The sequence below is a fragment of the Schistocerca gregaria genome, chromosome 4 (assembly GCF_023897955.1).
Source record: "Schistocerca gregaria isolate iqSchGreg1 chromosome 4, iqSchGreg1.2, whole genome shotgun sequence".
Lineage (NCBI taxonomy): Eukaryota > Metazoa > Arthropoda > Insecta > Orthoptera > Acrididae > Schistocerca > Schistocerca gregaria.
In genome coordinates, this window is record NC_064923.1 from 215555939 (window position 1) to 215581110 (window position 25172).

At 39.0% G+C, this 25172-nt stretch overlaps 1 protein-coding gene across 1 annotated transcript in view; it reads left to right on the forward strand.

The window, feature by feature from the left end:
* The window catches only part of LOC126266966 (structural maintenance of chromosomes protein 1A-like), a 346151-nt gene extending 321217 nt beyond the window's left edge, over positions 1 to 24934 (forward strand). The window contains exons 23-24 of the mRNA XM_049971693.1: positions 19279 to 19456; positions 24150 to 24934. Coding sequence (XP_049827650.1) covers positions 19279 to 19456; positions 24150 to 24281 — 310 coding nt within the window. The 3' untranslated portion in view covers positions 24282 to 24934. The remainder of the gene's footprint in view (positions 1 to 19278; positions 19457 to 24149) is intronic.
* Positions 24935 to 25172: the final 238 nt, after the last annotated feature.

Genomic DNA, 25172 nt, shown 5'->3' on the forward strand with positions numbered 1-25172 from the left:
AGAAGGTTTATACAAGGGTGATGTACTTGAGGACAATATTATGGAAATGGAAGAGGATGTAGATGAAGACGAAATGGGTGATACGATACTGCGTGAAGAGTTTGACAGAGCACTGAAAGACCTGAGTCGAAACAAGGCCCCCGGAGTAGACAACATTCCATTAGAACTACTGACGGCCTTGGGAGAGCCAGTCATGACAAAACTCTACGAGCTGGTGATCAAGATGTATGAGACAGGCGAAATACCCTCAGACTTCAAGAAGAATATAATAATTCCAATCCCAAAGAAAGCAGGTGCTGACAGATGTGAAAATTACCGAACAATAAGTTTAATAAGTCACAGCTGCAAAATACTAACGCGAATTCTTTACAGACGAATGGAAAAACTGGTAGATGCGGACCTCGGGGAGGATCAGTTTGGATTCCGTCGAAATGTTGGAACACGTGAGGCAATACTGACCATACGACTTATCTTAGAAGAAAGATTAAGAAAAGGGAAACCTACGTTTCTAGCATTTGTAGACTTAGAGAAAGCTTTTGACAATGTTGACTGGAATACTCTTTTTCAAATTCTAAAGGTGGCAGGGGTAAAATACAGGGAGCGAAAGGCTATTTACAATTTGTACAGAAACCAGATGGCAGTTATTAAAGTCGAGGGGCATGAAAGGGAAGCAGTGGTTGGGAAAGGAGTGAGACAGGGTTGTAGCCTCTCCCCGATGTTATTCAATCTGTATATTGAGCAAGCAGTAAAGGAAACAAAAGAAAAATTTGGAGTAGGTATTACAATTCATGGAGACGAAGTAAAAACTTTGAGGTTCGCCGATGACATTGTAATTCTGTCAGAGACGGCAAAGGACTTGGAAGAGCAGTTGAACGGAATGGACAGTGTCTTGAAAGGAGGATATAAGATGAACATCAACAAAAGCGAAACGAGGATAATGGAATGTAGTCCAATTAAATCGGGTGATGCTGAGGGAATTAGATTAGGAAATGAGACACTTAAAGTAGTAAAGGAGTTTTGCTATTTAGGAAGTAAAATAACTGATGATGGTCGAAGTAGAGAGGATATAAAATGTAGACTGGCAATGGCAAGGAAAGCGTTTCTGAAGAAGAGAAATTTGTTAACATCGAATATAGATTTAAGTGTCAGGAAGTCATTTCTGAAAATGTTTGTTTGGAGTGTAGCCATGTATGGAAGTGAAACATGGACGATAACTAGTTTGGACAAGAAGAGAATAGAAGCTTTCGAAATGTGGTGCTACAGAAGAATACTGAAGATAAGGTGGATAGATCACGTAACTAATGAGGAGGTATTGAATAGGATTGGGGAGAAGAGAAGTTTGTGGCACAACTTGACTAGAAGAAGGGATCGGTTGGTAGGACATGTTTTGAGGCATCAATGGATCACAAATTTAGCATTGGAGGGCAGTGTGGAGGGTAAAAATCGTAGAGGGAGACCGAGAGATGAGTACACTAAACAGATTCAGAAGGATGTAGGTTGCAGTAGGTACTGGGAGATGAAGAAGCTTGCACAGGATAGAGTAGCATGGAGAGCTGCATCAAACCAGTCTCAGGACTGAAGACCACAACAACAACAACAACAACAGCTGTCTGACAGCATAGTAAAGAATCTAAATTCTTCATAAACAGTTCAAAATTTCCCAGTGGGGATCTATGTATGGTTAAAATTAAAAGCAATCAACTTTCAGTATTTATTCACAAGTGCACATTTATGTGTGTCGGTCACCAGAAAATCTAATTCCCTCAGTATTTTTGAACCTGTGTTGTCTTAATATATGTAACAACTCCTCCTTTTCTAAGGTAAGCCCTACGTGTATAAGATGCTAGAATGTAATCTTTTATCCCCATCTCGCAATTGTAGCAACAGGCGTGTTCTCGTAGGAGATATCATTTCAATCAGCAGCAGTCTGCTCAACTCGGTGTTTACAAAGGCGACAGCAGTGTTAATCCAAGGCTGATCATGGCGTCCTAAGACCTCCACAAAACTCCCATTTGTGTTTGTGTAGTTGCTACTTCTGTTTCTTCCATGTCATCCCTAATGGTACAATTTCTGTTTTTAGTCTGACTGTTCCCTGTTTCACCTACTATTTGCACAAATTCCCTATGTCCCATGTCACCTTATCTTCCCATTACTTGTGATCTGCTGCCCTGTTCTGATTTGTACTGTACCATCTGGTCTAACCTTTGCCAATGCTACTACCAAGCAGCGAGATTAATTTCTAGATACTCTCTGTTGGTAGTGGTCTACATTTAGTTTCTTTGCTAGAAGTCTGCTGCACTCTATCCTACTCCAGGCAATAAGTCAGATTTACTTGATACTGTAAGCTGATGTGTTTTGGCTATGGCTTGTTTTCTTTACCCAGTTCCCACCATCTTTTTCCTCCTTCAACCTATCTAGTTAAAATTTTGCATGTTCTAATTCAGCCGGAAAGGGACAAATCTTTGCTGTGTGTATAGTAATTCTCTTGCTCTTTTTGCAAAATCTACGTTCTATTGTTACCTGTGGTGCTTTAATGGGTGTGGCTCCCTAGACTAAAACACATAATACATTATAATGCACAGTGTGCTAGCTTGTGAGACAAGAAAGTGATCTCGACCAGAATCAAATCCATGTATTGGATTAGCAACTGACTGATACACTAGGAAGTCTGAGTATGGTTTTTTGTCAGTTTATCATTCTCATTTCTGCCTCAGAAAATATGCTAAATGGACAGTTAAAATATGAACCCACACAGAACAAAATTGACACAATTCACAAACAGGTGACATACACGACTTCTCTCTCTAAGATAACTGGTACTACAGTGACAGGAAGGGCTTCTGGCCACAAATTTGCCCAACACTTGAGGAAATAATCCAGTCAAAACGTTTCAAGAAGTTCAGAGTCTGTAGTGGCAGTTTGAACTATCAACTGTTAACAACAAGTGTGCATTCAACCAGTCAGTTATGAGCAGGCATTGTTAAGTAGTGGAAGTGTAGCCATATTATATCAACATTGTCATGTCAAAAATTGCATCACCTAGCTTGTTTCTGCCCAGGACTGGCTGGTTCAGGAAGCTGACTGGCAAGCAGCAGGTGACAGCTGGTGACAAGAGCCCCATGTGGCTGTTGTCATAAGAGCCGGAAGCAAAAGGAGGTGCAGACTATCTGCAGAGAGCCAGTAAGGAAGCACAACAAATGAGGAACTGAGACAGATGTGAACTGTACTGACAGAGCAGCAAATTCACATGGTCAATAGTGGCGTGAGCCTTGTGGAGTTGGGGTGCAAGCAAGCAGTGACTTGGTGTCAACATGAAGCCTCAGTTCCTATTCATGGGGAGATGGCTGTACCGGCATCTCGGCCTCTGGACAGGTCATGCTGACGAGCCACAAACAGATGTTAATCATCGTGTATGCTCTTGGATGTTGGTGCACAAGAAGAGTGTTGTGGCAGTTTTGCTTGTCAGAAACATCAGTGTGTAGTCTCTTGTGTGTGGCTGTGTTTCAACTTAAGCTGTTCTAGTTGTTCAACTGTCATATTGGCAGGGTACTGCAAAGTGTAGCATTGTTATCTGAAATAGGTTTTAATAGGAGAAGATTCTAAGTGAATTGTATCCTGTGGTGCACTTTATTTTATTATTAGTTGTGCTACGAGTATTGCCTTTCTGACATCTATAATGTTGGCCTTGTTTTGAGTTACTGGACTGATTTACTTTGTCCTTTTACAAGCATCCCATTTGTACATTACCTCTTGTTTATCAGCTGAATCTGTATAAGTTTGGGGGATTTTATTCGTCTGCTCTATTTGGTTTATTTTTGGCTACTATGTTTTCAGCTATTCTATCTATTTTATTTTTTCTTATTGTTCCTTCCAGCTTGTGTGGTTATTAGTGGTATGGTTGGCTGTTGTTTGATACAATCCTTGATATTGTAATGCTAAATTTATGTTAAATATTAATTATCATGCATTTTGTAGTGCCACTGCCATTTTGTTGGCAAATATATGGGATACATGGTGAAGTACTGCAGTAGCCACTGGCAGAGTGTTGGCATTCTGATACTGTAACAGAGCTCTTGATTTGTTGCAAGATGGGACAGGTTCAGTTACAGTAACGCACATTATAGACGAGGGGATTTTTGCATCAATGTGTCACAGTGGCTTTTCCAAGAACATGACTCTTAAGTGGCACATTGGTGTAACAGAAGTGCAGCCATCTTTTATAAGTGGCTTCTTTTTGGTAGCAGTTTCATTCATAGCCCAGCAGTTCAACCAGGATGTGGGGGCTGTAACAGATGAGAGGATCACATGAATCCGCCAGTAGTAGTCACATGTTCGGGTCTCCATCATGTTACCAGCTTCCAGCATCATGTCAGCCCTCCAGACATAGTGTCATGGTGCAGCATGCCATCCCAGGCTCACACCATCAGCAGGCTGGACTTCTTTTCCCATGAACGGCAGCTGTTTTCCGCTATCACAGTTGGTGTGCCTCCGGGCTGGACGCCAATGGCTGCTGGAATGCAGTCATTCTTCACAGAGCTGGCTGCCATAACAAGATCCCCAACTGTCTATGTGCACTGCTGACACAAGGTGTTTGTGATGCACGCACATTGAACACAGGTGTCAGCAAACCAATGTGTGTGTGTGCGCAAGCGCGCGCTCGCGTGTTTTGCAGCCAGCTGGTTGTCTTCTTGCTGTTCACCCAGCTCTCTCCAAGTCGAATGAGGGCATGGTGGCTACCCAGCACCGATGTACTACAAATGTACAAGTAAAATGAGGGATTTAGGCTTATGGCAACATAACTACACAGTGTGTGTTTTCAGATAAAGGCAAAAGAAGTTTTGCAACAGTGGAAACAGTATCATCTGGGCCACCTAAGTTCACAATGCTGTTAATCATGATACTTCATGGTTGTAACAGTGTGTTTATACTCATTCAACAATTTTTCAACTTCAGCATTAAGTACTGCATAAGCAGAAAGATAGGCTCTCTTTTAAATACATTGTTTTGACTTTAAACATCTTAGTGCTCTGGGTAGTTGCATCTGATGTAGTGGGAATAACAATAACATGGAATGCACTTGTAAACAAAATATATTTTGCCTAATTCCATTAAAAATTCTTAACAATTTGTTTTAGGGATTTTACAGTGCTTCGAAAGTTAATTATATGCTCATTTGACTTTAAACAACACAAAGAGAAATTGCCATATATGACAAACAAAACATAATTATTGAACAGAGAAATTTGACAGACAACCACAAAAACAGAGAAGTTATTTTATTCTATTTTCACTACCAGTTTTGGCAATTCCATATGCCATCTGTTCCGGATGTTGCGAATTCTCAAGTGCATTTGAGAATTTGCGACATCCAGAAACAGTGGCCCATTATGCCAGCATCAATAATTTTTGAGAGGTTCATGTGGGGCTTGAGGATGACATATTGAATTGCCAAGACTGTCCACAGAAATAAAATAACATCTTAATTTGCATAACTGTTTGGAGAATTTCTTTGTTAAATATTTGACCAGTCACTGTCCCAAATCCACAATGGATCAACAGAGAATGAACATATTTATTTTATTTATTTGTAAAGATATCAATGCATTAGTAAACAAAACATTATGAGAGCAGCAAATAATTTAGTTTTCATTATCATCAACATTAATTTGTGTTTCTTTATCAGAAGTTGCATTTATCATTAATGACTTGTAGAAGTGATCATACTGCTCTGGTTGCAAAGATCTAGAGGAGCCTTAACCTTTTCTTTTGGCATGGGAATTGCAGAAGAATACAAAGGGTGAAGTGTGAAGATTCTTACAACCTTGTTTTAGCTCTGTGGAACTTTTCCATTGTTTTAAACTCTTCAGAATTATTGTTGCCGTATTTAAATAAATATGCTGAGTTTTGAGTTTTCTTTTTGATACTGAAACCAGAATGTCTTTAGCCAATTGACATAATTTCCATCAGTGTCAACTTTTCTGTTCTTTATTTTCTAGCATATCAGTTCTGGGAAATCCAGAACATCCTACTGCTGAACTACAGTAACATGGTATTCTTTTATTTGTCATTCTGATGACAGAGAACCATCCTGATGGATCAAATATGTGAAGAGTTTTGTATTTTTCTCTATTGAGGCATGAACTGAGTCAATTTGTGAGTGACCTGGCTGAAAGGACATATGGTTTGTTACAGGAGTAAGAGGAGGGGGAGGAGGAGGAGGAGGAGGAGGAGGAGGAGGAGAAGGAGATCAGTGTTTAATGTCTCGCTGACAACAAGGTCACTAGAGATAGAGCACAAGCTTGGATTCGGGAAGAATGGAGAAGGGTAGCAGCTGTACCCTTTTGAGGGAGCCTCCCGGCATTTGCTGTAAATGATTTAGGAAAATCACAGAAAACCTAAATCAGGATGGCCAGACTGTCATCCTCCCAAATGCGAGTTCTATGTCCTAACCACTGTACTACCCCACTTCGTATAATTACAGGGATACCAAGAAGATCAATAGCAAATTGAAGCATAACAGACATGTTTGTAATTTTTCCTCTCTCTCCACATGTATTGGAAAAGAAATTCCAGTTATTACCATTTGTATTTGGTTCTAGAAAATTAAATGAGCATGACCAGTTTCTGCAGTTCCACATTTGGCTGTGCACATGTGGCATGCAGCTTCTGTTGAAACTATTTTATACAGTCAGGTTGTACACCACAAGCCTTTGTCGACAGAACAGTGCTTTAGTATCTGACTTTGGTAATGAAAGGATAGGTTAAATTTGGCATTAAATATGTTTCAATAAAACAGACCCAATTTCAGGGGTGATGTGATTATTTTCTTAAGTTTTGACATTCATTTGGTACATTTTTCGAAGATTTACCTCGTGAGACAAGTGCACTTTCTCAAAATCCTTCCTAACATGATGTGTGCGAAGGGAGTTTTTGAAAGGTATTGATTTCTTTCACAGTATCTGATTGAGCTACAGATAATTTGTGCTGTACTCTTTAATCTCTAAGAAATATGCTGTGATCATGCCTTTTGTACGGAACTTTGTGTATGAATGAATGAGTCAAACCCAACATTGCAAGAAAGGTGGACTGACAGACCTGTGCCTTTTGACCATTTTTGTTTAAAAAGTATTTATTTGTGACATTCCTGCTAGATGAGTCTGTAGAAGTCCTATTACTGTACTTATCTTCCTTTTCTAAGAGTGAACTGATGTATGACTGCTGTTTGTCTGTCGTATCATGTAAATTACAAAATTGTTAGCGAAAGTTTGGTCACCCAGCCTCAGTGAAGTTAGAACTGCATTTCCTTAAGCCCTTTGAGCAATCTTTTGGTTTAACTGACCATCCAGAGATATGTTTGCCTTTGGAAGAAATATATGGTTTCCCCGATTGTCATTTGGTCATTTTGTCATTTTTCGTGAATTTCTCGGTATACCGATGCCTCTTCACTTACAACTTCCGGGCTGATAGGCCGTGGTTAAAGTATAAAACTCTCTCCTGACGTTTCGTCTCCGACTGCGGGAGACATCCTCGGAGGTAAAGCGGCGAACTGTGAAGAGAACTCGAGGAAGCGCTGATTATATAGGCAGTACAGAGGGCGCCACTGTTGATCACGTGGCGTCGGCTATGAGATTGTCTGTGGTAACGCCAACATTCTTGATTGAAAGTAATCAATCGTCACTTTTGCGGTGCAATGCTGACATCCAAATTTTATCCAGTTTAACACCTTCGTCTTTCGTGTTAAAATTATTACGATGTTTATCAATCTCGATAGCCTCTCTATACAAGCGTGCATAATAATGTGAGGTTTTTGATATGACGCTCGTCTCGCTGAATTTTATTTCATGATCACCTTCCTGGGAAACATGTTCTGCTACGGCCGATTTATCCGTGTGACCCAGGCGGCAATTCCTCTTATGTTCCACAAGATGGGTGTTCACACTTCTCTTTGTGGTACCGATGTAAACCTGTCCACAACTACAAGGAATTTTATATACCCCCGGTGTAGCCAAAGGGTGTCGTGCATCTTTTGCCGACTTTAAAAATTCTTTTATTTTCTTCATGGATCTGAAAATAGTTTCCATCCCATACTTGCCTAAAACTTTCCCTATGCGGTCTGTGACCTTACTAATGAACAGAAGAAAAACTTTGCCCTTGGACCACTGTTGTTCGTCGTTACTCCTTATTCTCTGCCTAGAGCCAAGTGCTCGATCTATATCCTTGTTAGAATAGCCATTCTTCACGAAAGTTGAGCATAGATGTTCAATCTCATCTTTTAAAAAACAGGTTCACAAAGTTTGTACGCCCTGTCTACCAAAGTTTTCAAAACACCTCTTTTTTGTCTAGGGTGGTGGTTTGATTCTTTGTGTAGATAATGATCAGTATGTGTGGACTTTCTGTGCACCTTATGGCCCAACGTTCCGTCCCGTCGTTTAACCACAGACACATCCAGGAAGTTCAATTGCCCATTCCTTTCCGTCTCCATGGTGAATTGGATTTTCGGATTAATGCTGTTTAAATGTGTCAGGAAGGCATCCAACTCCCCTGCTCCGTGTGTCTGATGAATCCTCTCACGTAGTATTGCAGACTCCAAACGGTTGTAAATGTGATGTGCCTGGGCCGAGCCAAACATCCTCTTCACCTTCAGAAATTTCGAAACCGTCGAAGTGTGCCTGCAGCGTAACAGGAAGGTGAGGGTACACAGTTGTTGTGCTTTCTTCTTGCGCATTCCTTCAAATTGTCGAACCGATGCTGACACATCCTCCCCGTAAAGGCGTTTGATCATACAATGTAAGCTTTCACGGCTGGTATTGTCTTCACTTAAAACTTCCGGGCTGATAGGCCGTGGTCGAAGTATAAAACTCTCTACTGACATTTTGTCTCCTACTGCGGGAGACATCCTCGGAGGTAAAGCGGCGAACTGCGAAGAGAACTCGAGGAAGCACTGATTATATAGGCAGTACAGAGGGCGCCACTGTTGATCACGTGGCGTCGGCTATGAGATTGTCTCTGGTAACGCCAACATTCTCGATTGAAAGTAATCGATCGTCACTTTTGCGGTGCAACGCTGACATACAAATTTTATCCAGGTTAACACCTTCATCTTTCGTGTTAAAATTATTACAATGTTTATCAATCTCGATAGCCTCTCTATACAAGCGTGCATAATAATGAGAGGTTTTTGATGTGACGCTCGTCTCGCTGAATTTTATTTTATGATCACTTTCCTGGTAAACATGTTCTGCTACGGCCGATTTATCCGTGTGACCCAGGTGGCAATTCCTCTTATGTTCAGCAAGACGGGTGTTCACACTTCTCTTTGTGGTACCGATGTAAACCTGTCCACAACTACAAGGAATTTTATATCGGCCAGTATCCATCAGCTGCCACAGCAGTCCGCTGCTGTAATTAGGATGGAAACGGCTAGGATTTTACGTACATGTAAGCCACCTAAAAGTAATTTGTTGCAGGCTCAGAGGAAGGCGCTGAGGGATATAAATGGAGATAAAAACATTATTGTTCTTAATGCAGATAAGGGTAATGCCACCGTCATACTGAACAGTGAGGACTATAATGGAAAAATCAATGATATTTTGGTTCCCTCCAATAACAAAAAACTCCAGAAAGATCCGATTAGTAAGATTTTAAGAATGACTAATCAACTGGTGAAAGCGTCTTCATTTGGCTCCGACAATAAGAAGCTGCTTTGTAAAACAGAAGCATACCCACCTAGACTTCATGGCTTACCCAAAGTTCATAAACCTGGGGTTCCGTTGAGGCCAATTGTCAGCGCTATAGGCGGACCAACACACGAGTTAGCTAGACACCTTGCCTCAGTGCTGCAGCCTTATGTTGGTAGGACGGACAGTCATATTCAAAATTCAGCTCATTTCATTGACAGGTTAAAGGAAACGAGCGTGGGCCCGGATGATATCCTCGCCAGTTTTGACGTTGTGTCGTTATTTACCATGATTCCAGTAAACAAAGCTATCTTACGCATAGCGGATATTTTTCCTACCGATATTGTGGCATTATTCCGACACTGCCTCACCACAACCTACTTTCAATACAATAATAACTTTTATGAACAGATTGATGGGGTGGCTATGGGCAGTCCTCTCAGTCCTGCTGTGGCTAACTTATTTATGGAGACTTTTGAACAATGGGCGTTGCAGACTGCCAGTAAGAGACCAGCCAGATGGTATCGCTATGTCGATGATACGTTCGTAGTATGGACACAAGGAGCAGAGGAGTTGGATGCCTTCCTGACACATTTAAACAGCATTAATCCGAAAATCCAATTCACCATGGAGACGGAAAGGAATGGGCAATTGAACTTCCTGGATGTGTCTGTGGTTAAACGACGGGACGGAACGTTGGGCCATAAGGTGCACAGAAAGTCCACACATACTGATCGTTATCTACACAAAAAATCAAACCACCACACTAGACAAAAAAGAGGTGTAATGAAAACTTTGGTAGACAGGACGTGCAAACTTTGTGAACCTGTTTTTTAAAAGATGAGATTGAACATCTATGCTCAACTTTCGTGAAGAATGGCTATTCTAACAAGGATATAGATCGAGCACTTGGCTCTAGGCAGAGAATAAGGAGTAACGACGAACAACAGTGGTCCAAGGGCAAAGTTTTTCTTCTGTTCATTAGTAAGGTCATGCATCATTTTCTTTTTAAAAAGTGAATAATTTCAAATGCTTTTTTAAATGAGGTAAATTAATTACCACTGTCACAAAATTCTGGGTGGAGTTTCAGTTATACAAATTTTTTACAATATCATGTTCATTTGTCAATTTTGTATTTTATCCACAATTTATGAAGGATGATTGTTTACAGGAACAATATTTTTTTAAAAAATATCTGTTGAAAAACATACTTCGTTGACATTTCTAAAAACTTCTCTTTCAAAAGAAAGCATACCAGGCATATCGGATCATTTCCTTAAAAATTGGTGATTACAGCTGATGATGGACGGTTGATTGTATTTTTACACAGTCATCACAAGAATTTATTTTTCTGTTGTTTTCAATAAGATAAGTGCAATTTTGTATACACTTTATCAGATTTTTTTACTTGTGTATAAAAATAGATGTCATACGATGGGAAAAGTGGAGTACATTTTGGAGGAATCACATTAGTTGTACATGTTGATGAGTTAAAAGGTGAATAGTTTCAAATGCATTTTTAATGGAGGTAAATTAATTACCACTGTCACTAAATTCTGGGAGAAGTTTCAGTTATGCAATTTTTTTACATCATGTTCATTTGTCAATTCTGTATTTTATGTGCAAGCACCACAATGTAATTGTCACAATAACAATGGAAACAAAAAAATATTTTGGCACCTGGCACAATTTATGAAAAAGGATTGTTTACAGGAACAATGTTTTTTTTTTTTAAAAAAAGATCAGTTGAAAAACATACTTTGTTGACATTCCTGAAAACTTATCTTTCATCAGAAAGCATACCAGGCATATTGGATCATTTTCCTAATAATTGGTGATTACTGCTGATGGACCATTGATTGTATTTTTACACATCTTCACAAGAATTTATTTTTTTTCTGTCGTTTTCAATAAGATAAGTGCAGTTTTGTACATGCTTTATCAGATTTTTTTACTTGTGTATAGAAATATACATCACATGATTGAAAAAGTTGTCCCCCCCTGGTAGCTGAATGGTCAGCACGACAGAATGTCAATCCTTAGGGCCCGGGTTCGATTCCCGGCTGGGTCGGAGACTTTCTCCACTCAGGGACTGGGTGTTGTGTTGTCCTAATCATCATCATTTCATCCCCATGGACGCGCAAGTCGCCGAAGTGGCATCAAATCAAAAGACTTGTACACGGAGAACAGTCTACCCGACAGGAGGCCCTAGTCACACGACATTTCATTTCATTGAAAAAGTTGAGTACATTTTTAAGGAATCACATTAATTGTTCATGTTGATGAGTTCTTGTCATATAATTCAGGCTTTGCTTGTCCACCCGAAGAGTCAATAATTAATAGAAATCGCTCTTGACCCACCAGTTGAAAAGGTTAGTATATAGTTCTGTCACTAGCTTCACAGATTTGGAAGATGTTATTACAATGTTTTCATTATGTTGCTCATTTCTTTTACTGTTTTTTGAACTTGGGGACCATAGTTACCGATTGCCTCTTGTAAGCAAACACACGCTTGAGATAGGATGTTTCCAGACAGTGTGAGAGTATATTGAGTGTATATGTATGTGTCACTTAATTCATCCCATGTCTTTTGATGAAAATAGCTTTGCTTCCTTTGACAACCAGAGTCCTGTTGTACACCAAATGGTGCTGATATCCTGGAAAGAAAAAAACAACAGAAATTGAAGTATTTTGTCAGAAAATCATAAAAATAGGGAGCAAAATGAATTTTTAGATACCGTACAATAAATACCTGTCTGATGAATGTTGATAACAAAATCTTTATTGAAATTGCCAAGGTTTCTTCGATTGTCACTGTTTCTTTTCTTGAAACAAATCTTGTCACTTTTCACTGATAAATTCCATGATTATTTTTGAATCTATGAATCCCGCTGTCAGAGACTTTAAATTCAAAATCTGTAAACTGTTGTGCTTCTGCTAAAGCCAATTGTTGTAATTCCATGTAGTCACTTGTTGATAATTCTCTTGGGCTTCAAGAAAACCATCATACATCCAGGAACGGATTGCTGTGTACTTATCAGTTGATTGCCTTTTTTTATTTCTTCTTCCCATTGGGATAAATATTCCTTCTTTCTTAACCAGCTGATAGTTTACATGTGGGTTAATTCTTTGTGATATTAACAACACTAATTTTATAATCCAAAGAAAGACAGTCTACTTCTTTTGCTTTCTTTTCTTCTGTTTAATATTCATCCGATGATCTGTGGTCTTCGTACTTTTCAAAACGTTCACCTTCGCAGTTTTCATTTTTGTAAACAAGTTCATCATCGGTCGCAAGTATTTTTTCAGCTAACATGTCCACGTAAATGTCTTCAACCATCAACATTGTATCACAAGAAATTGTCGTTGAAGATTCCAATGCAGTCAAATTATTTGCAGTAAGCAAGCTTTCATAATAAACAACTGTATTTTTTAACATCACCTTCGACATTTCACTGTATAATTGTCGGGCGGATGGGCTGAGCGGTTCTAGGTGCTTCAGTCTGGAACCGCGCGACTGCTACGGTCACAGGTTCGAATCCTGCCTCGGGCATGGATGTGTGTGATGTCCTTAGGTTAGTTAGGTTTCAGTAGTTCTAAGTTCTAGGGGACTGATGACCTCAGAAGTTAAGTCCCATAGTGCACAGAGCTCCCCTTTATAATGATTGTGCAGTATCAGACTCTTTTGTGATGTCCATTGACAGACATTTCTGATTGACAATATTGTAAAAATTTCAGTAATATTTCACAGTACAGAACACTCCAATCTCTGTGAAAGATAGGAATAAACTGGCACTGTGGTATGTAAGCCCATTCCTCGATTAGTTCCATGCGGATCTTGACACTTCCTAACTGTCTGCCTGTTTGTATACAAAATATGGCAACAGCTATACTCTGCTTTTCCATGAAGACACTGGTTCCTCGAATTTGCAACAAATAGGGAAAGGTGGGGTAAATCCGACTGGGTGGTAAACCCAACTGCAAAGTGGAGCGATTTCGTATTAGTGTTACCATGTAGAGAATTCAAATTAACGAAAATGTCCCCTTGACGGCTTTGCCGCATTTGACATTTACACATTCAAAAGATAACAAGTGGGTTTTTGATTGTTTCAATTTAATGTTTGTGCAGATTGCAACATTAGATATACCTTACTAAATAAAACAATCTCAAAACAAACGGTAAGTGGTTTTGTAGTGCATTTGGTGACCTATTCAGTGTATGTATCGTTTTTGTTGGAAATTTCGTGTAAATTGTTTCTGTGTGTGTTAAATAAAAATGGCATGGTGTGGTAAAGCCGGCTGCTAAATGGTGGGGTAAATTCGACCGCATATTGCTTATTGTTTATGTGTATGGGATTATTTATTTATGGAAACAAAGTTAATTTTCGTTTATTTTTAGGAAAATGGTACAAAATTACAAACCAAATATGACAAAATTCTATCAAAACAATATTCGCCTAGCAGTTGCTGCAGTGCAAATGGGAATCTCTGTACGAGCTGTCACTCGTGATTTTTAACATTCCGAGATCGACATTGCTCTTGCACTGCCGTGCAATGAAATCATCTTTTTTCAGTTAAAATTTCTTATTCTTATTTCTTAAAATACGGATATCTCAAACATTATTGATGGTATAACAAAATATTTTGCAAACAGTTGCTCCTTTATATTACCTATAATTTAACCTATATAACGTTAAGATCCGACCTTGGATAAGCATTTTATAGCCACAGGAAATTATTGGGTTGGATTTACCCCACCTTACCCTATTTATAACCTTTCCACAGCTTATAATATTGCCCAGTAGTAATCAAAACTTTAATTTACCTCCATTAAAAATGCATGTGAAATTATTCATCTTTTTAAAAAGAAAGTATTGATGAGTGTAATTCACATTTTGAGTAGCCTGTAACAGTCATTTCAAAAACAAAATAAAATTATTTATGATTTAATTGATAATACCTTTGGTAATTAACTTCCTTTAAAAGTTTTTATAATTTTTAAAACAATTAAGAAAACAAAATAAAATTGAGCCTGCAGGTAAGATCGGACTGAAACTCCTTTTTCTCAGACTTTTCTGGATAGTGAGCTATAAGACTTCCGTGAGGTATACTACCAACCAGCGAAGTTTCATCCCAAATTGAATTTCCGAGATTGCAAGATTCCCTTGTGAGAAAGAGATTCTTTGCCTTGCATATAGAGTCACTTATTTGTGCTGTTATGGGAACCGTGTCACTCTGAAACAGTTGTTGGGGTTAACAGACCCATCCAGCAGAATAAGGTGACCCTTAAGACTCAGTATCTTGGATTACCTAGTGGTGCACAAGACTAGGAAGAAACACTGAAATGCAGATGCTTTGAGCAGAACGGTAGCAATAGAGCACGTACTGGATCATGACCTTGCTGAATGCCAAGCACCAGAGAATGCTGGTCGTGACTGCAGGCAATATAAAATGCTACAGTAGTTTAGCTTGTGTGATTAAAATAACTAGGCAAAGCCACAGATAGTGGTGCTGACTATGTTGAAGAAGGAAGTACTGAAAGATACGCATAAACATGTCTGGTCATGAATGGTGCAGAATAACAAACTGAAGTGTGAAGTGTGATTGACAGATATTGGTGGAAATGGAGATATTAATCAGTATGTGAGAATGTGAACAATGTGCACACTTGTGTGATAATCAAATACCATTATAGAGACCCCAGGAGCATAGAAGCCATTTAAAATAATTGGGATGAATATGTTAGGACCATTCAGCTGGGCTCCAGTAGGGAACCATTTTGTGATGACAGTAATAGATCACTTTTCTCAGTAGGTGGAGATGATTACTACACCAAACAAGAAGAAACTGAAAAATAGTCCACGATAAAATTGTTGCATTGTGCAATCGGAAGACTGTTCAACTACTATGTGAAATCACACATCTCTCATTTGTCATGTCAGCAATACAATTCAGAGGTCTAAGCTAATATGGGAATATGCAGTATGAGATGGCAGGAAAATGCCATAATCAATTGATATGATGAAGGCAAGAAGGGGTAAGGATGGAAAGTCATTCCATGATTTTGTGAGAATGGTGAAGGAAGTGTGGAAATAGGTGCAGAAAACAAAAAAGGCATTGAAGAGATGGGAGGAAGCTGCGAAACTCATGGGAAGCCAACATCTTGTAGAGTAAGGCAGTGGATAACGTTTTTGAACCCTTACATGCCTAAGGATAAGACTAAAAAATTCATCATGTGGTACCAAGGATCTTACCAAATTATATCACCAGTCAGTGTTATGCTACAGTTACCAATAAGATCAACAATAGTGCCTGTTGGACACTTTCGACCATTCCAAGTTGGTCCAGATTCTATCCCAGGAGTGTTAAGAGCAGAGCCTGAGAAGGTCGCAAAAGGGAAGAAACGAAGGAGTAGACATTAGAAAGTGGATGACCCGTTCATGAGGTACTATATGCATTGAGGTCAAGGAAGTGACAGAGGTATTTAATTGTGTTTGTCAGTAGTAATGTGCGAGGTGTCAGAGTGTAATATATTAATGATAAAGGAATAAGTTTGTGTGTTAAGAGTGAGAGGTCTTTGAATATTGTATGGAAGTGCTGGCCAGTGTCAGCAGACTTCTGAGGGGACAGGGAGGATGATGACAGGTCTTTTTCTCAGGTTGCTGTACACCAAGGTCAAGGATGGAAGGGGTGCTAGTCATGTCAGTGCTACATCTCTTCACATGGAGCAGAGTGGGTGGTGGGGGGAGTTCTTTTTGCCATACAAGGGGATTGGTGGTTACCAGCCACCAATTGACGCTGAGTTCTTAATGCATGGGAATTCCAGAATGAAGTGAAGAGGCAGGAGGAGATGTTTTCTGGGTTTCAACAATGACCCAAGAGCAGGGGTGGGTTTGGAGTAGTTACTGAGGAATGTGAGAAGTTGCGTAAGTCCTACAAACAGTTATAGGAACAGATGCAGCAAGTAGTGGAGGTGGTGCCACATTCACTACCTCAATTGAAGAGGGTTTTGATATGTTTGGGGGAGAATTCAGAAGATTGTGTTTGATTGTGTTTCGACCATCAGATGCCTGTGACATCAGAGAATTGAATGAGACAGTGGAAATGGTGAGGAAATTAGCAGAGGGTAGTAAGTTGGTAGTAGAGTGGCATGCTACAGAAGCTGACAAGCAAGGTGATGGCAGTATGCAAAGGCAGCAGAGGGCACTGTAAATCAAGAACTGGTAATCATGGAAGCATGGGTAGACATGTTGGATGCAAGAGACACTAAGAGAGGGCTCTTGCAATCGCTAGCCATGGGTGGTGATTGTGAGCTTACAGGAAGCTATTCGTACCGCATTGCATGAACAGCTGAATCCCATCCTGTTATCAACAGAGCAATAGCTTGTCAACATTGCGAAGAGTGCAGGGAACTGGGGTTGACTGCAGAGCCCAGTAGGCAGTGCATAACTCTTTTATTACCATGTGGCATCATTAGAGGTGGAGACTGAACAGGCACAGTTGTACATACTCATTGGGTTCCCAGTATTGGATATGCATGCACAATTTAAATGTTACACCTTTCCCACGTAAGCATGAGATGGGGAGCTAATTAATTGATGTGCTTGGGGGAGAGTTTTGAGGATGGTGTTTGGACCATCAGAGGCCTGTGTCATCAAAGAATTGAGCAAGATGGTGGAACATACCAACTCTTTTGAAATGGGGAGCCCTAGGGATATTTGTGCAAGTAAGCACAGATGCTGTGTTGTTATCAGCAGGAGGAGAAAGGCATGTGGTCATGGCAGAGGTAGAACTACAACATTGTCAGAATCTGCCGGATGATTGAAAATGGTGAAAATGCATGCACAATGCAGCTGTTTGTCTTGTATACAGCAGTGCATTAGTTGTGAAACGTTGCTATGAACAGGGAAGGCACACAGAGGCGGGGAAAGTAGAGGCTGAGGGATAGTGGGTTGTTGATTAATGGGCCAGTGTGTGATCTAATGGAGACAACCTTCCATCTCCAGCCAAAGTAACAGGAATTGCCCGGTTGAATGAACAAAGCCATGTTTGTACTAGCCAGGTGAATCTCTAGAAGAGTCCCAATATAGAATGTAATCTTCCTGAATAACACATTGAAACTAGACCTGACCCATTCCCAGAACCAATTAATAGTCCCACATGAATGGTGGATTTTAGTAGAACAGTTGATGCAGCATGTTAAGGAATTGAGGGAAGGGCAACAGGAGCGACTATGACCTTGGCTTCATAAAATCTAGCACTGTAGTGACTAGCTCTGCTGTGCATAGTCTTTGCCTATCTGAGGTGGAGAGCCATCCATCAACTCAATCCACCATAAGTACAGGTTTCAGTAGACAGGATTCGTAGGGCATGAAAGCAATTTAAAAGGATATGAGGTCACAGAACAAGTCATGAGCTTATGTAAAGAGAATTGCCAAGAGCACATGACTGGTTAGGATGTAAAAGGATACAAGCACAATGCAGTGTTCCAAAGAAAATAAGGGAATAATGGACTATTAAGTGGGCATCTGAGTAGCTTAAGATCAGACTAGTAAGGTTTATAGATTAAATGCAGTCTGAGAACCCTGTGCATTAAGCAGCCAGACACTTTTATGGTACAAACATGTTCTGCAAATGTGATATGCTGTTGCAGATTGGACTTAAATGAGAACCAGGGTGGCTGGGTCTTTCTGTGGAGTGGGGTAGTGTAGTGCCACTACCATTTTATGGGCAAATCTGTGAGGATATATGGTGACATATTGCAGCAGCCACTGGTCGCTGTTGAGTATAGGATGTAGGCATTCCAATTGAAGTAACAGAGCTGTTGATTTATTGTGAGATGAGCCAGGCACACTTGGTGAAACCTGCTAGCACAGTGGTACAGCACAGTGCAGGTGAGGGGGCTAATTCTCCGTGTTCTAGTGGCTTTGTTGAAAATGTGTGACTAAAAGTGGTACATTGGCATGCCCTGCTATCTTGTATAAATAGCTGTCATTTTGATAGCAATTTCATTCGCAGCCCAGCTAATCTGCCAGGATGTGAGGGCTAGACCAGACAAGGTGCCACGTGGGGTTGCCAGCAGCAGTCATGAGTTCAGGTCTGCATCGCGATATGAGCTTCTTGCACTGCGTCCTCCTTCCAGACTTGGCCATCCCAGGCTCACTTCATCAGCAGACCAGACCTCTGCCCAGGCGGCAGCAGTTCTTATCCCTTTCCGCTCCCACCGTTTCCTGTACCACAATATTTTGTTCTAAACATTGATAATTTTCATTGATACGTTACCACATGACGAGTAATTCTCATTCTGAATATTATTTGCCATGGGAGATGGGAATACCGAGTCAAAAATGTGCTACAAAAAAGATATTATGTAGTGTATTTAATGTGGTTCTTTATTCCTTGGCTAACAAATGGTAACATCTCACAGTTTTCTGAGCCAACTAACCCTGATATGATAACCATTATTTAACATACACATGTTTGGCTGTTTCAAAGAACACTAATTACTTTAAATTTATGGGCACACTGTTTGTATGTATTTCAGGAACCTAGAAAACTATTTTAATTATAAACTCATCAAAATTCTTTATTTCATTTTCAGCTTCTTACCTTCACCATTGCTGATATTTGATGAAGTGGATGATGCACTTGATGCAAATAATATTGACAGACTTGTGAGATATGTAAATAGCCACAAAGATTCAATGCAGATTACAGTAATTACTCTGAATAAAAAGATTGCTGCTGAGTGTGATGTTATTGTGGGAGTTTGCCCAAATGTAAGTTTTGCAGACTAATTCTGTTTAATGTAATTGCCTAACAGCCTAATGTTACGGCTGACATATACATAAAATATAAAAATATAATATGTGTGCTAAAAAGTCAGTGGCGTTCAGGTTGAAGGAAGTCATGGGTTAGGTGCATGATCTCTCACAATAAAGTAAATACCCAGACAAAAAGATTGTGTAGTATCTAAGGCTATTAAAATAAACATCGGCATCCTCTTCTGGTAAAGAGGAAAGTGGACATACTTGAAAAGTAAGTAATCTTCTGTTTCACTTCATGGAGTAGGCTAACAACCTTCAAAGAAGCTGTCTGTTGCTTGGCCATCCTACATTTTTCTTTCCTGTTGGTTTATAACTGATTACTTGTTTTCATTAATTTGTGTCCGGGATTGTTGATGTGTTGTTTCCATTTTATGCATCCTTGTTCTATTTTTTCATTTGTCATTTTATATTAAGTTTTTCTTTTATACTATGTGTTTGTATTTGATCTCACAGTGTAAATCATTCAAGTTTCGTTAAAAATTTGATTTTAGTTGATGGTATACTACTTCTGTCTTTCTTAATCAATGTCCATGATTCTTTTCTGTATATTAGAACAGGGGTAGCCAAAACCCTGTAAAAATTTAACTTCGCATTATTCTTTATATTGTCGCCCAGTGTTCTGTATTTGTGATTCATATAATTTGAAACATGAATCAAAAGGAAAATTCTACATGTACATACACACTCCATAAGCCACCACAGGATGCATTGTGGAGGATACCTTGTGTCATTATTAGTTATTCATTTTCCTGTTCGACTTGCAAATGGAGCAAAGGAAAAAGAACTGTCTGTCTGTTTTCATATGAGCCCTGATGTCTCTTATCTTGTCTCCATTGTCCCTAAATGTGCATTGGTGACAGTAAAATAATTCTGCAATCTGTCTTAAATACCGGCTCTGTAAACATTCTCAATAGTGTTTCGCATAAAGAACATGTTCTTCCATCCAGGGATTCCCATTTGAGTTCACAGAGCTTTTTCCCTATTATTCATGTGTTGATTGAAACAAATTGGTAACAAATGTAGCTGTTTGCCTCTGAATTACCTCAGTGTCTTCCTTCAGTCTGACTTCGTGGTAGTCAGTGGTTCACACTTGTATTCTGTAAATGGTCTGTTTGTGGATGAGCTACATTTTGTTAGAATTCTCCCAGTAAACCAAAGTCGACCATTTGACTTCCCTATAATCGATCATACATGATCATACATGATCATTCAAATTCATATTGCTGTGTAATATAATGCTTAGATACTTAATTGATGTGACTGTGTCGAGCAGCACACTGTTAATACTATATTGGAGTATTACAGAACTTGTTTCCCTACTCATGTTCATTAACATATATTTTTCTACATATAGAGCAAGCTGCCATTCATCACACCAAATGGAAATTTTGTCCAGGTCACCGTGAAACCTGCTAGTCACTCAGTGACAACATTTCCTTTACAAACAGTTGCAGCTTACTGCTCACCCTATCCAACAAATTGAGCCAATCAATGATAAAGCTCCAAACGGTGTGATTTAATGTTGGGTTTTATCCAACATCCATTTGTTCCATTCCTCTCTCATATAAACTTTAAATGGTTTATTTATCGAGACATCAAGGGGCTGCAATTGTGAAGTGAATCCTCCTGGAATAACAGCAAGCTCTGTATTTATCTGTCTAAATTTCTCTTTCACAGAATTTTTCAATTGACCACTAAACTAATCTAACACAAGAAAAGAATTCTTCTTCAGTAAAGCTCCTTTTTTTTCTCACACACACTTAGTCCAGAATTTAATACCAGCCCCATCCATCCAACCAACCCTTGTCATGTATGTGAACAACAATACCCGGCAGCTATTTCAGAAGGATTTGGCATTGTTTTGCACTTGAAAATGATCTTTAGTTTAGGTTTAGTACCGTCAGCACAACTTAAAGGGATAACAGTGTAGTGCATTTTTTCATGTCCACCTGCTTTTATGGTTACAGTTTAGCACCTTTCATGGAATTAGTTGTGCTGTTCGGCTCATCAAATGTCATAGGAGTTTTGTACACATTTGTTATGTGGTTTAGTTCCACACTAATTTTCTTTCGATGTTGAATGATGAAGTGATAGAAAGATAATATTCTCTCTTCATTCTCTGTAACATATTCTGAGATACTTTTGTTTTGGTTCGCATGCTAAGTCCATGACGCTTCATAAACATGTAGCACCAACCAACTCTACTTGTAAAGTCTGATAAGTTCCACTGTAATGCTAAGTTGTGCATGTATTTGAATTAATTCTAGTGCCATTTTGATGGTGTCCTTGAATCCATTTCAGTTTGTCATCTTCTACTTATGGCCATTTTGCATTCAGTCCTCTATTTGCACGTTTAGACTTTCCCTATTTTTTCAGTTAGTCTGTACTATCCCGCCAATTGTGAATGGTTTTTCTTTTGGTGGAAGACCGAAATGGTGCTCTGTTTCCATGTTCTTCTGCATATACCATTACTTTCAATTCATAACCCTCATCAATGAATATGTTTTATTTTTTTCCATTACAAAACTTATCTGCTAACAAAAATATTGTACTGTTACTGATAACACAAACCATATTCAAGTTCACTGGCACTGTAGACTGTAATGATGCATCATAGGCTAGACAGTGTTCTGGGTTTGTGATGGCTGGGTGGGAGGGAGACTGTTAGTAAGCGTGTGAAGCCCTGCAACTCGTGTTTGTTGCATTGATACACTGCTGTTCGCAGTTGAATTCAGTGTTGCCAGATAGTGTTAGGTTTCCTGTGGCATCAAATATGTGGCCATTTTTAAGACTGGCAGGGATTTTAAATCAAACACTTTACATATTTATATTAATTTCAAGTATAAGATGCACCTGAATGTTGGGGCCAATTTTTCAAAGAAAAAGTGGTCTTATAGTCTGTAAAATATAGTATGGTATTAAAAAAGCATAAAAATATGTTTTAATAAATGTTATTGTGTTTTTGAAATGTGAGTATGATCATGTTATTACACCACTATCACAAAATATGTGACACAATTTGTTCATAATATGTTTCTTATCATGACATAACATTACTGATATCAGGGTTGCCACAAGTTCTGGAAGTCAGGGAACCAGAGAGTATCAGGAAATTTCAAACATGTCAGAGAAATCAGGGAAATTTGAAAAAAAGAAAAAGAAACACTGGAAAAAATATCATTTTTGTCTCAGTATATGAAATGGTTTGTTTACTGAGGTGTCACACATTGTCACTGGCTGGGCACAGCTGAGAACATGCGCCGCTTCACTACTCCCTCATTCCTACTACTTCTCCCCTTCCTACCACTCCCCTCAGTTTTCAGTCAGTGCTGCCACCACTTCTTGCCACTAGCTTAGCAGCTGCCAATGAGAGGCAGGATGGTGTGAGGAGTGCTTTGTTTGGATCTAACTTCCAGAGATTTTTGACACAGCAGGCAGAGACGGCAGTCGTGTGTATGTGTGTGTGTGTGTGTGTGTGTGTGTGTGTGTGTGTGTGTGTGTGTGTGTGTGTCGTTCTCTGACGAAGGCTATGAGCTGAAAGTTTAGCTGTGAGAGTGTGATTCTCTTTTCTTTGTGCCTGTCTGTGGCTCAGCGATCATCTTGAAGGTGAGTTGCTACCTACTCTCATTAATATTGATTCTCAGGTGTTTGCACAAGTTGCCTGTTGCAGGGATTGATCACTATGGTCTCATTTGATAAAAATACACATGGATAGCTGGCCACATGGGTGGATTCCCATGACGGGCCAAAATGCAAGCCATTTCTTCGGGTATCTCTAATGGATCGGGCCTGCAGATCTGAAACCCATCTTTCATTAATGTGCAGGCCCTGCCCGTCTGATCTAGTCTCACCGATCTGCCCTTAGGTCTGGTCTTCTCGTGTGTGGCATAATACGGAGGATTTTCGTGGTTTATTCATGGACCCCTCGGCAGGCCAGAGACCACGCGCAATGGATTTCAGGAATTGCAACTGTCTCACCGCAAGTACATTGTACAGTGTGGTGTTTTATAGACATTTTGGCATTTCAAAATGTACTTTATATATTAGAAAGTATGGACAATAACAAGAAGAAAATTATAGCAGTGCTGGCAGTTTGTACACTATATACTCATATATTTCTCGAAAGAAAACATTGTATTGGCTGTCACCTATAGTGTTTGTTTACAACTCTTCCCTGCCGTATACACTTCTTTCAAGAGGTGTACTTTTTTCCCTGGTTGTTCCAGAAATCAGTGAAGTTATTTTAAATCTATCTTGTGGCTCCAAGAAAATGCTTATTTTTGTCACCACATGTGTTTCATTTTATTGAAATAAAATAACAATAGTGGTCGTAATGAAACACATATACCACTTGGCTTGCTTTCTACATCTGAAAGCAGTTCATCAGGGAAAAATTCTAAAATTTGCCTGGAAATCAAGAAAATATCAGGGAATTTCACTTGAGGAGACATGTGGCAACCCTGAATATTGTACATTGGCTACCCAACATTATTTTGTACATCTTGGTCTTGTTAAGATATAGCTGAATTTTGATCACTATTAGTGTAAAACTATTTGGTGACTATTTCTAAGACAAACATTCCTGAATTTCAATTTTTTCATTTTCATTCTGAGGTGCAAGACAAACTTTTTTCTTTCCTTTCAGCATACCTTCAAGGAACAGTTAGTTACCAAAGTCATAACACTCAATCTAAGTTTGTATCCTAAAAATGGAGAAACACAGTTGAAGGAACTAATAGAAAAATCCAAAGCTGGGAGAGAAAAGGAAGGTCAATAACCTTTGTTATCATGAGCAGATAGAAGCAATGTAGGGCTCTTCAGCAGAAAAGGGAGTTTTAATTATCGAGACATTTTCTTAAGTTCAGTTATTAAGAGTAATTTGAGGTGCCTTATGTTCAATATATGAACTGTTGTCAGTAAACATGGATGAATAGAACTTTTAAATTCCGTAGATTTATATACATTTGTTTGGAATACTAGTATGTGCTTTCTTTCCTATCAACATACGCACACTAAGTTAATGATGTTATGTTACTTTAAGCATTAATGTTTTGGATTGATTTTTTTAATTAAGTTTAATGAAAAATTGTACTTATAAAGCATGAGTTGGCACTGCAAAGAGGGTAGTCAAAGTTGCATGAGAACTGAGTGCGACAAATATATTTTAGCTCCTGGATTAGTGATTTACTGAAACATTTCCTCCTTATTTATAACACACTTCTGTCAGTACATAATATTTTTCTTGTTTGTTTGAATACACTGAGACTGGAAATCAGAAGTCAGTTTATATGTTGTAATATTTTGTGTTTCTTATAATATGTATTCTACAAATAGATTTTATTCCCGTAATTTTCCAGGATGGGATTTCTTAATTTTTTTTTTTCTTCTTGTGATTTTTTGTTTCATTATCTGTTTTAACATTAAGCAGCATGTGTATTTATCTGTATTTGTTTAATGGTTTTCTTGACTTTTCTCTGTTCAAATGTCTTTTACGTAAAGAACTACAAGTGTGAATATTTATATATGATTCATTTTATGTTATTATGATTGTATATATCTTTTACAAGTAACCATTTTGTAAAACCAGATGCCTGACAGAATAGTGTATTACTCTATTTATTTATGTAACAAGTGCTGCTGTATTGGTATTCACATCTTTGTTCTTGTA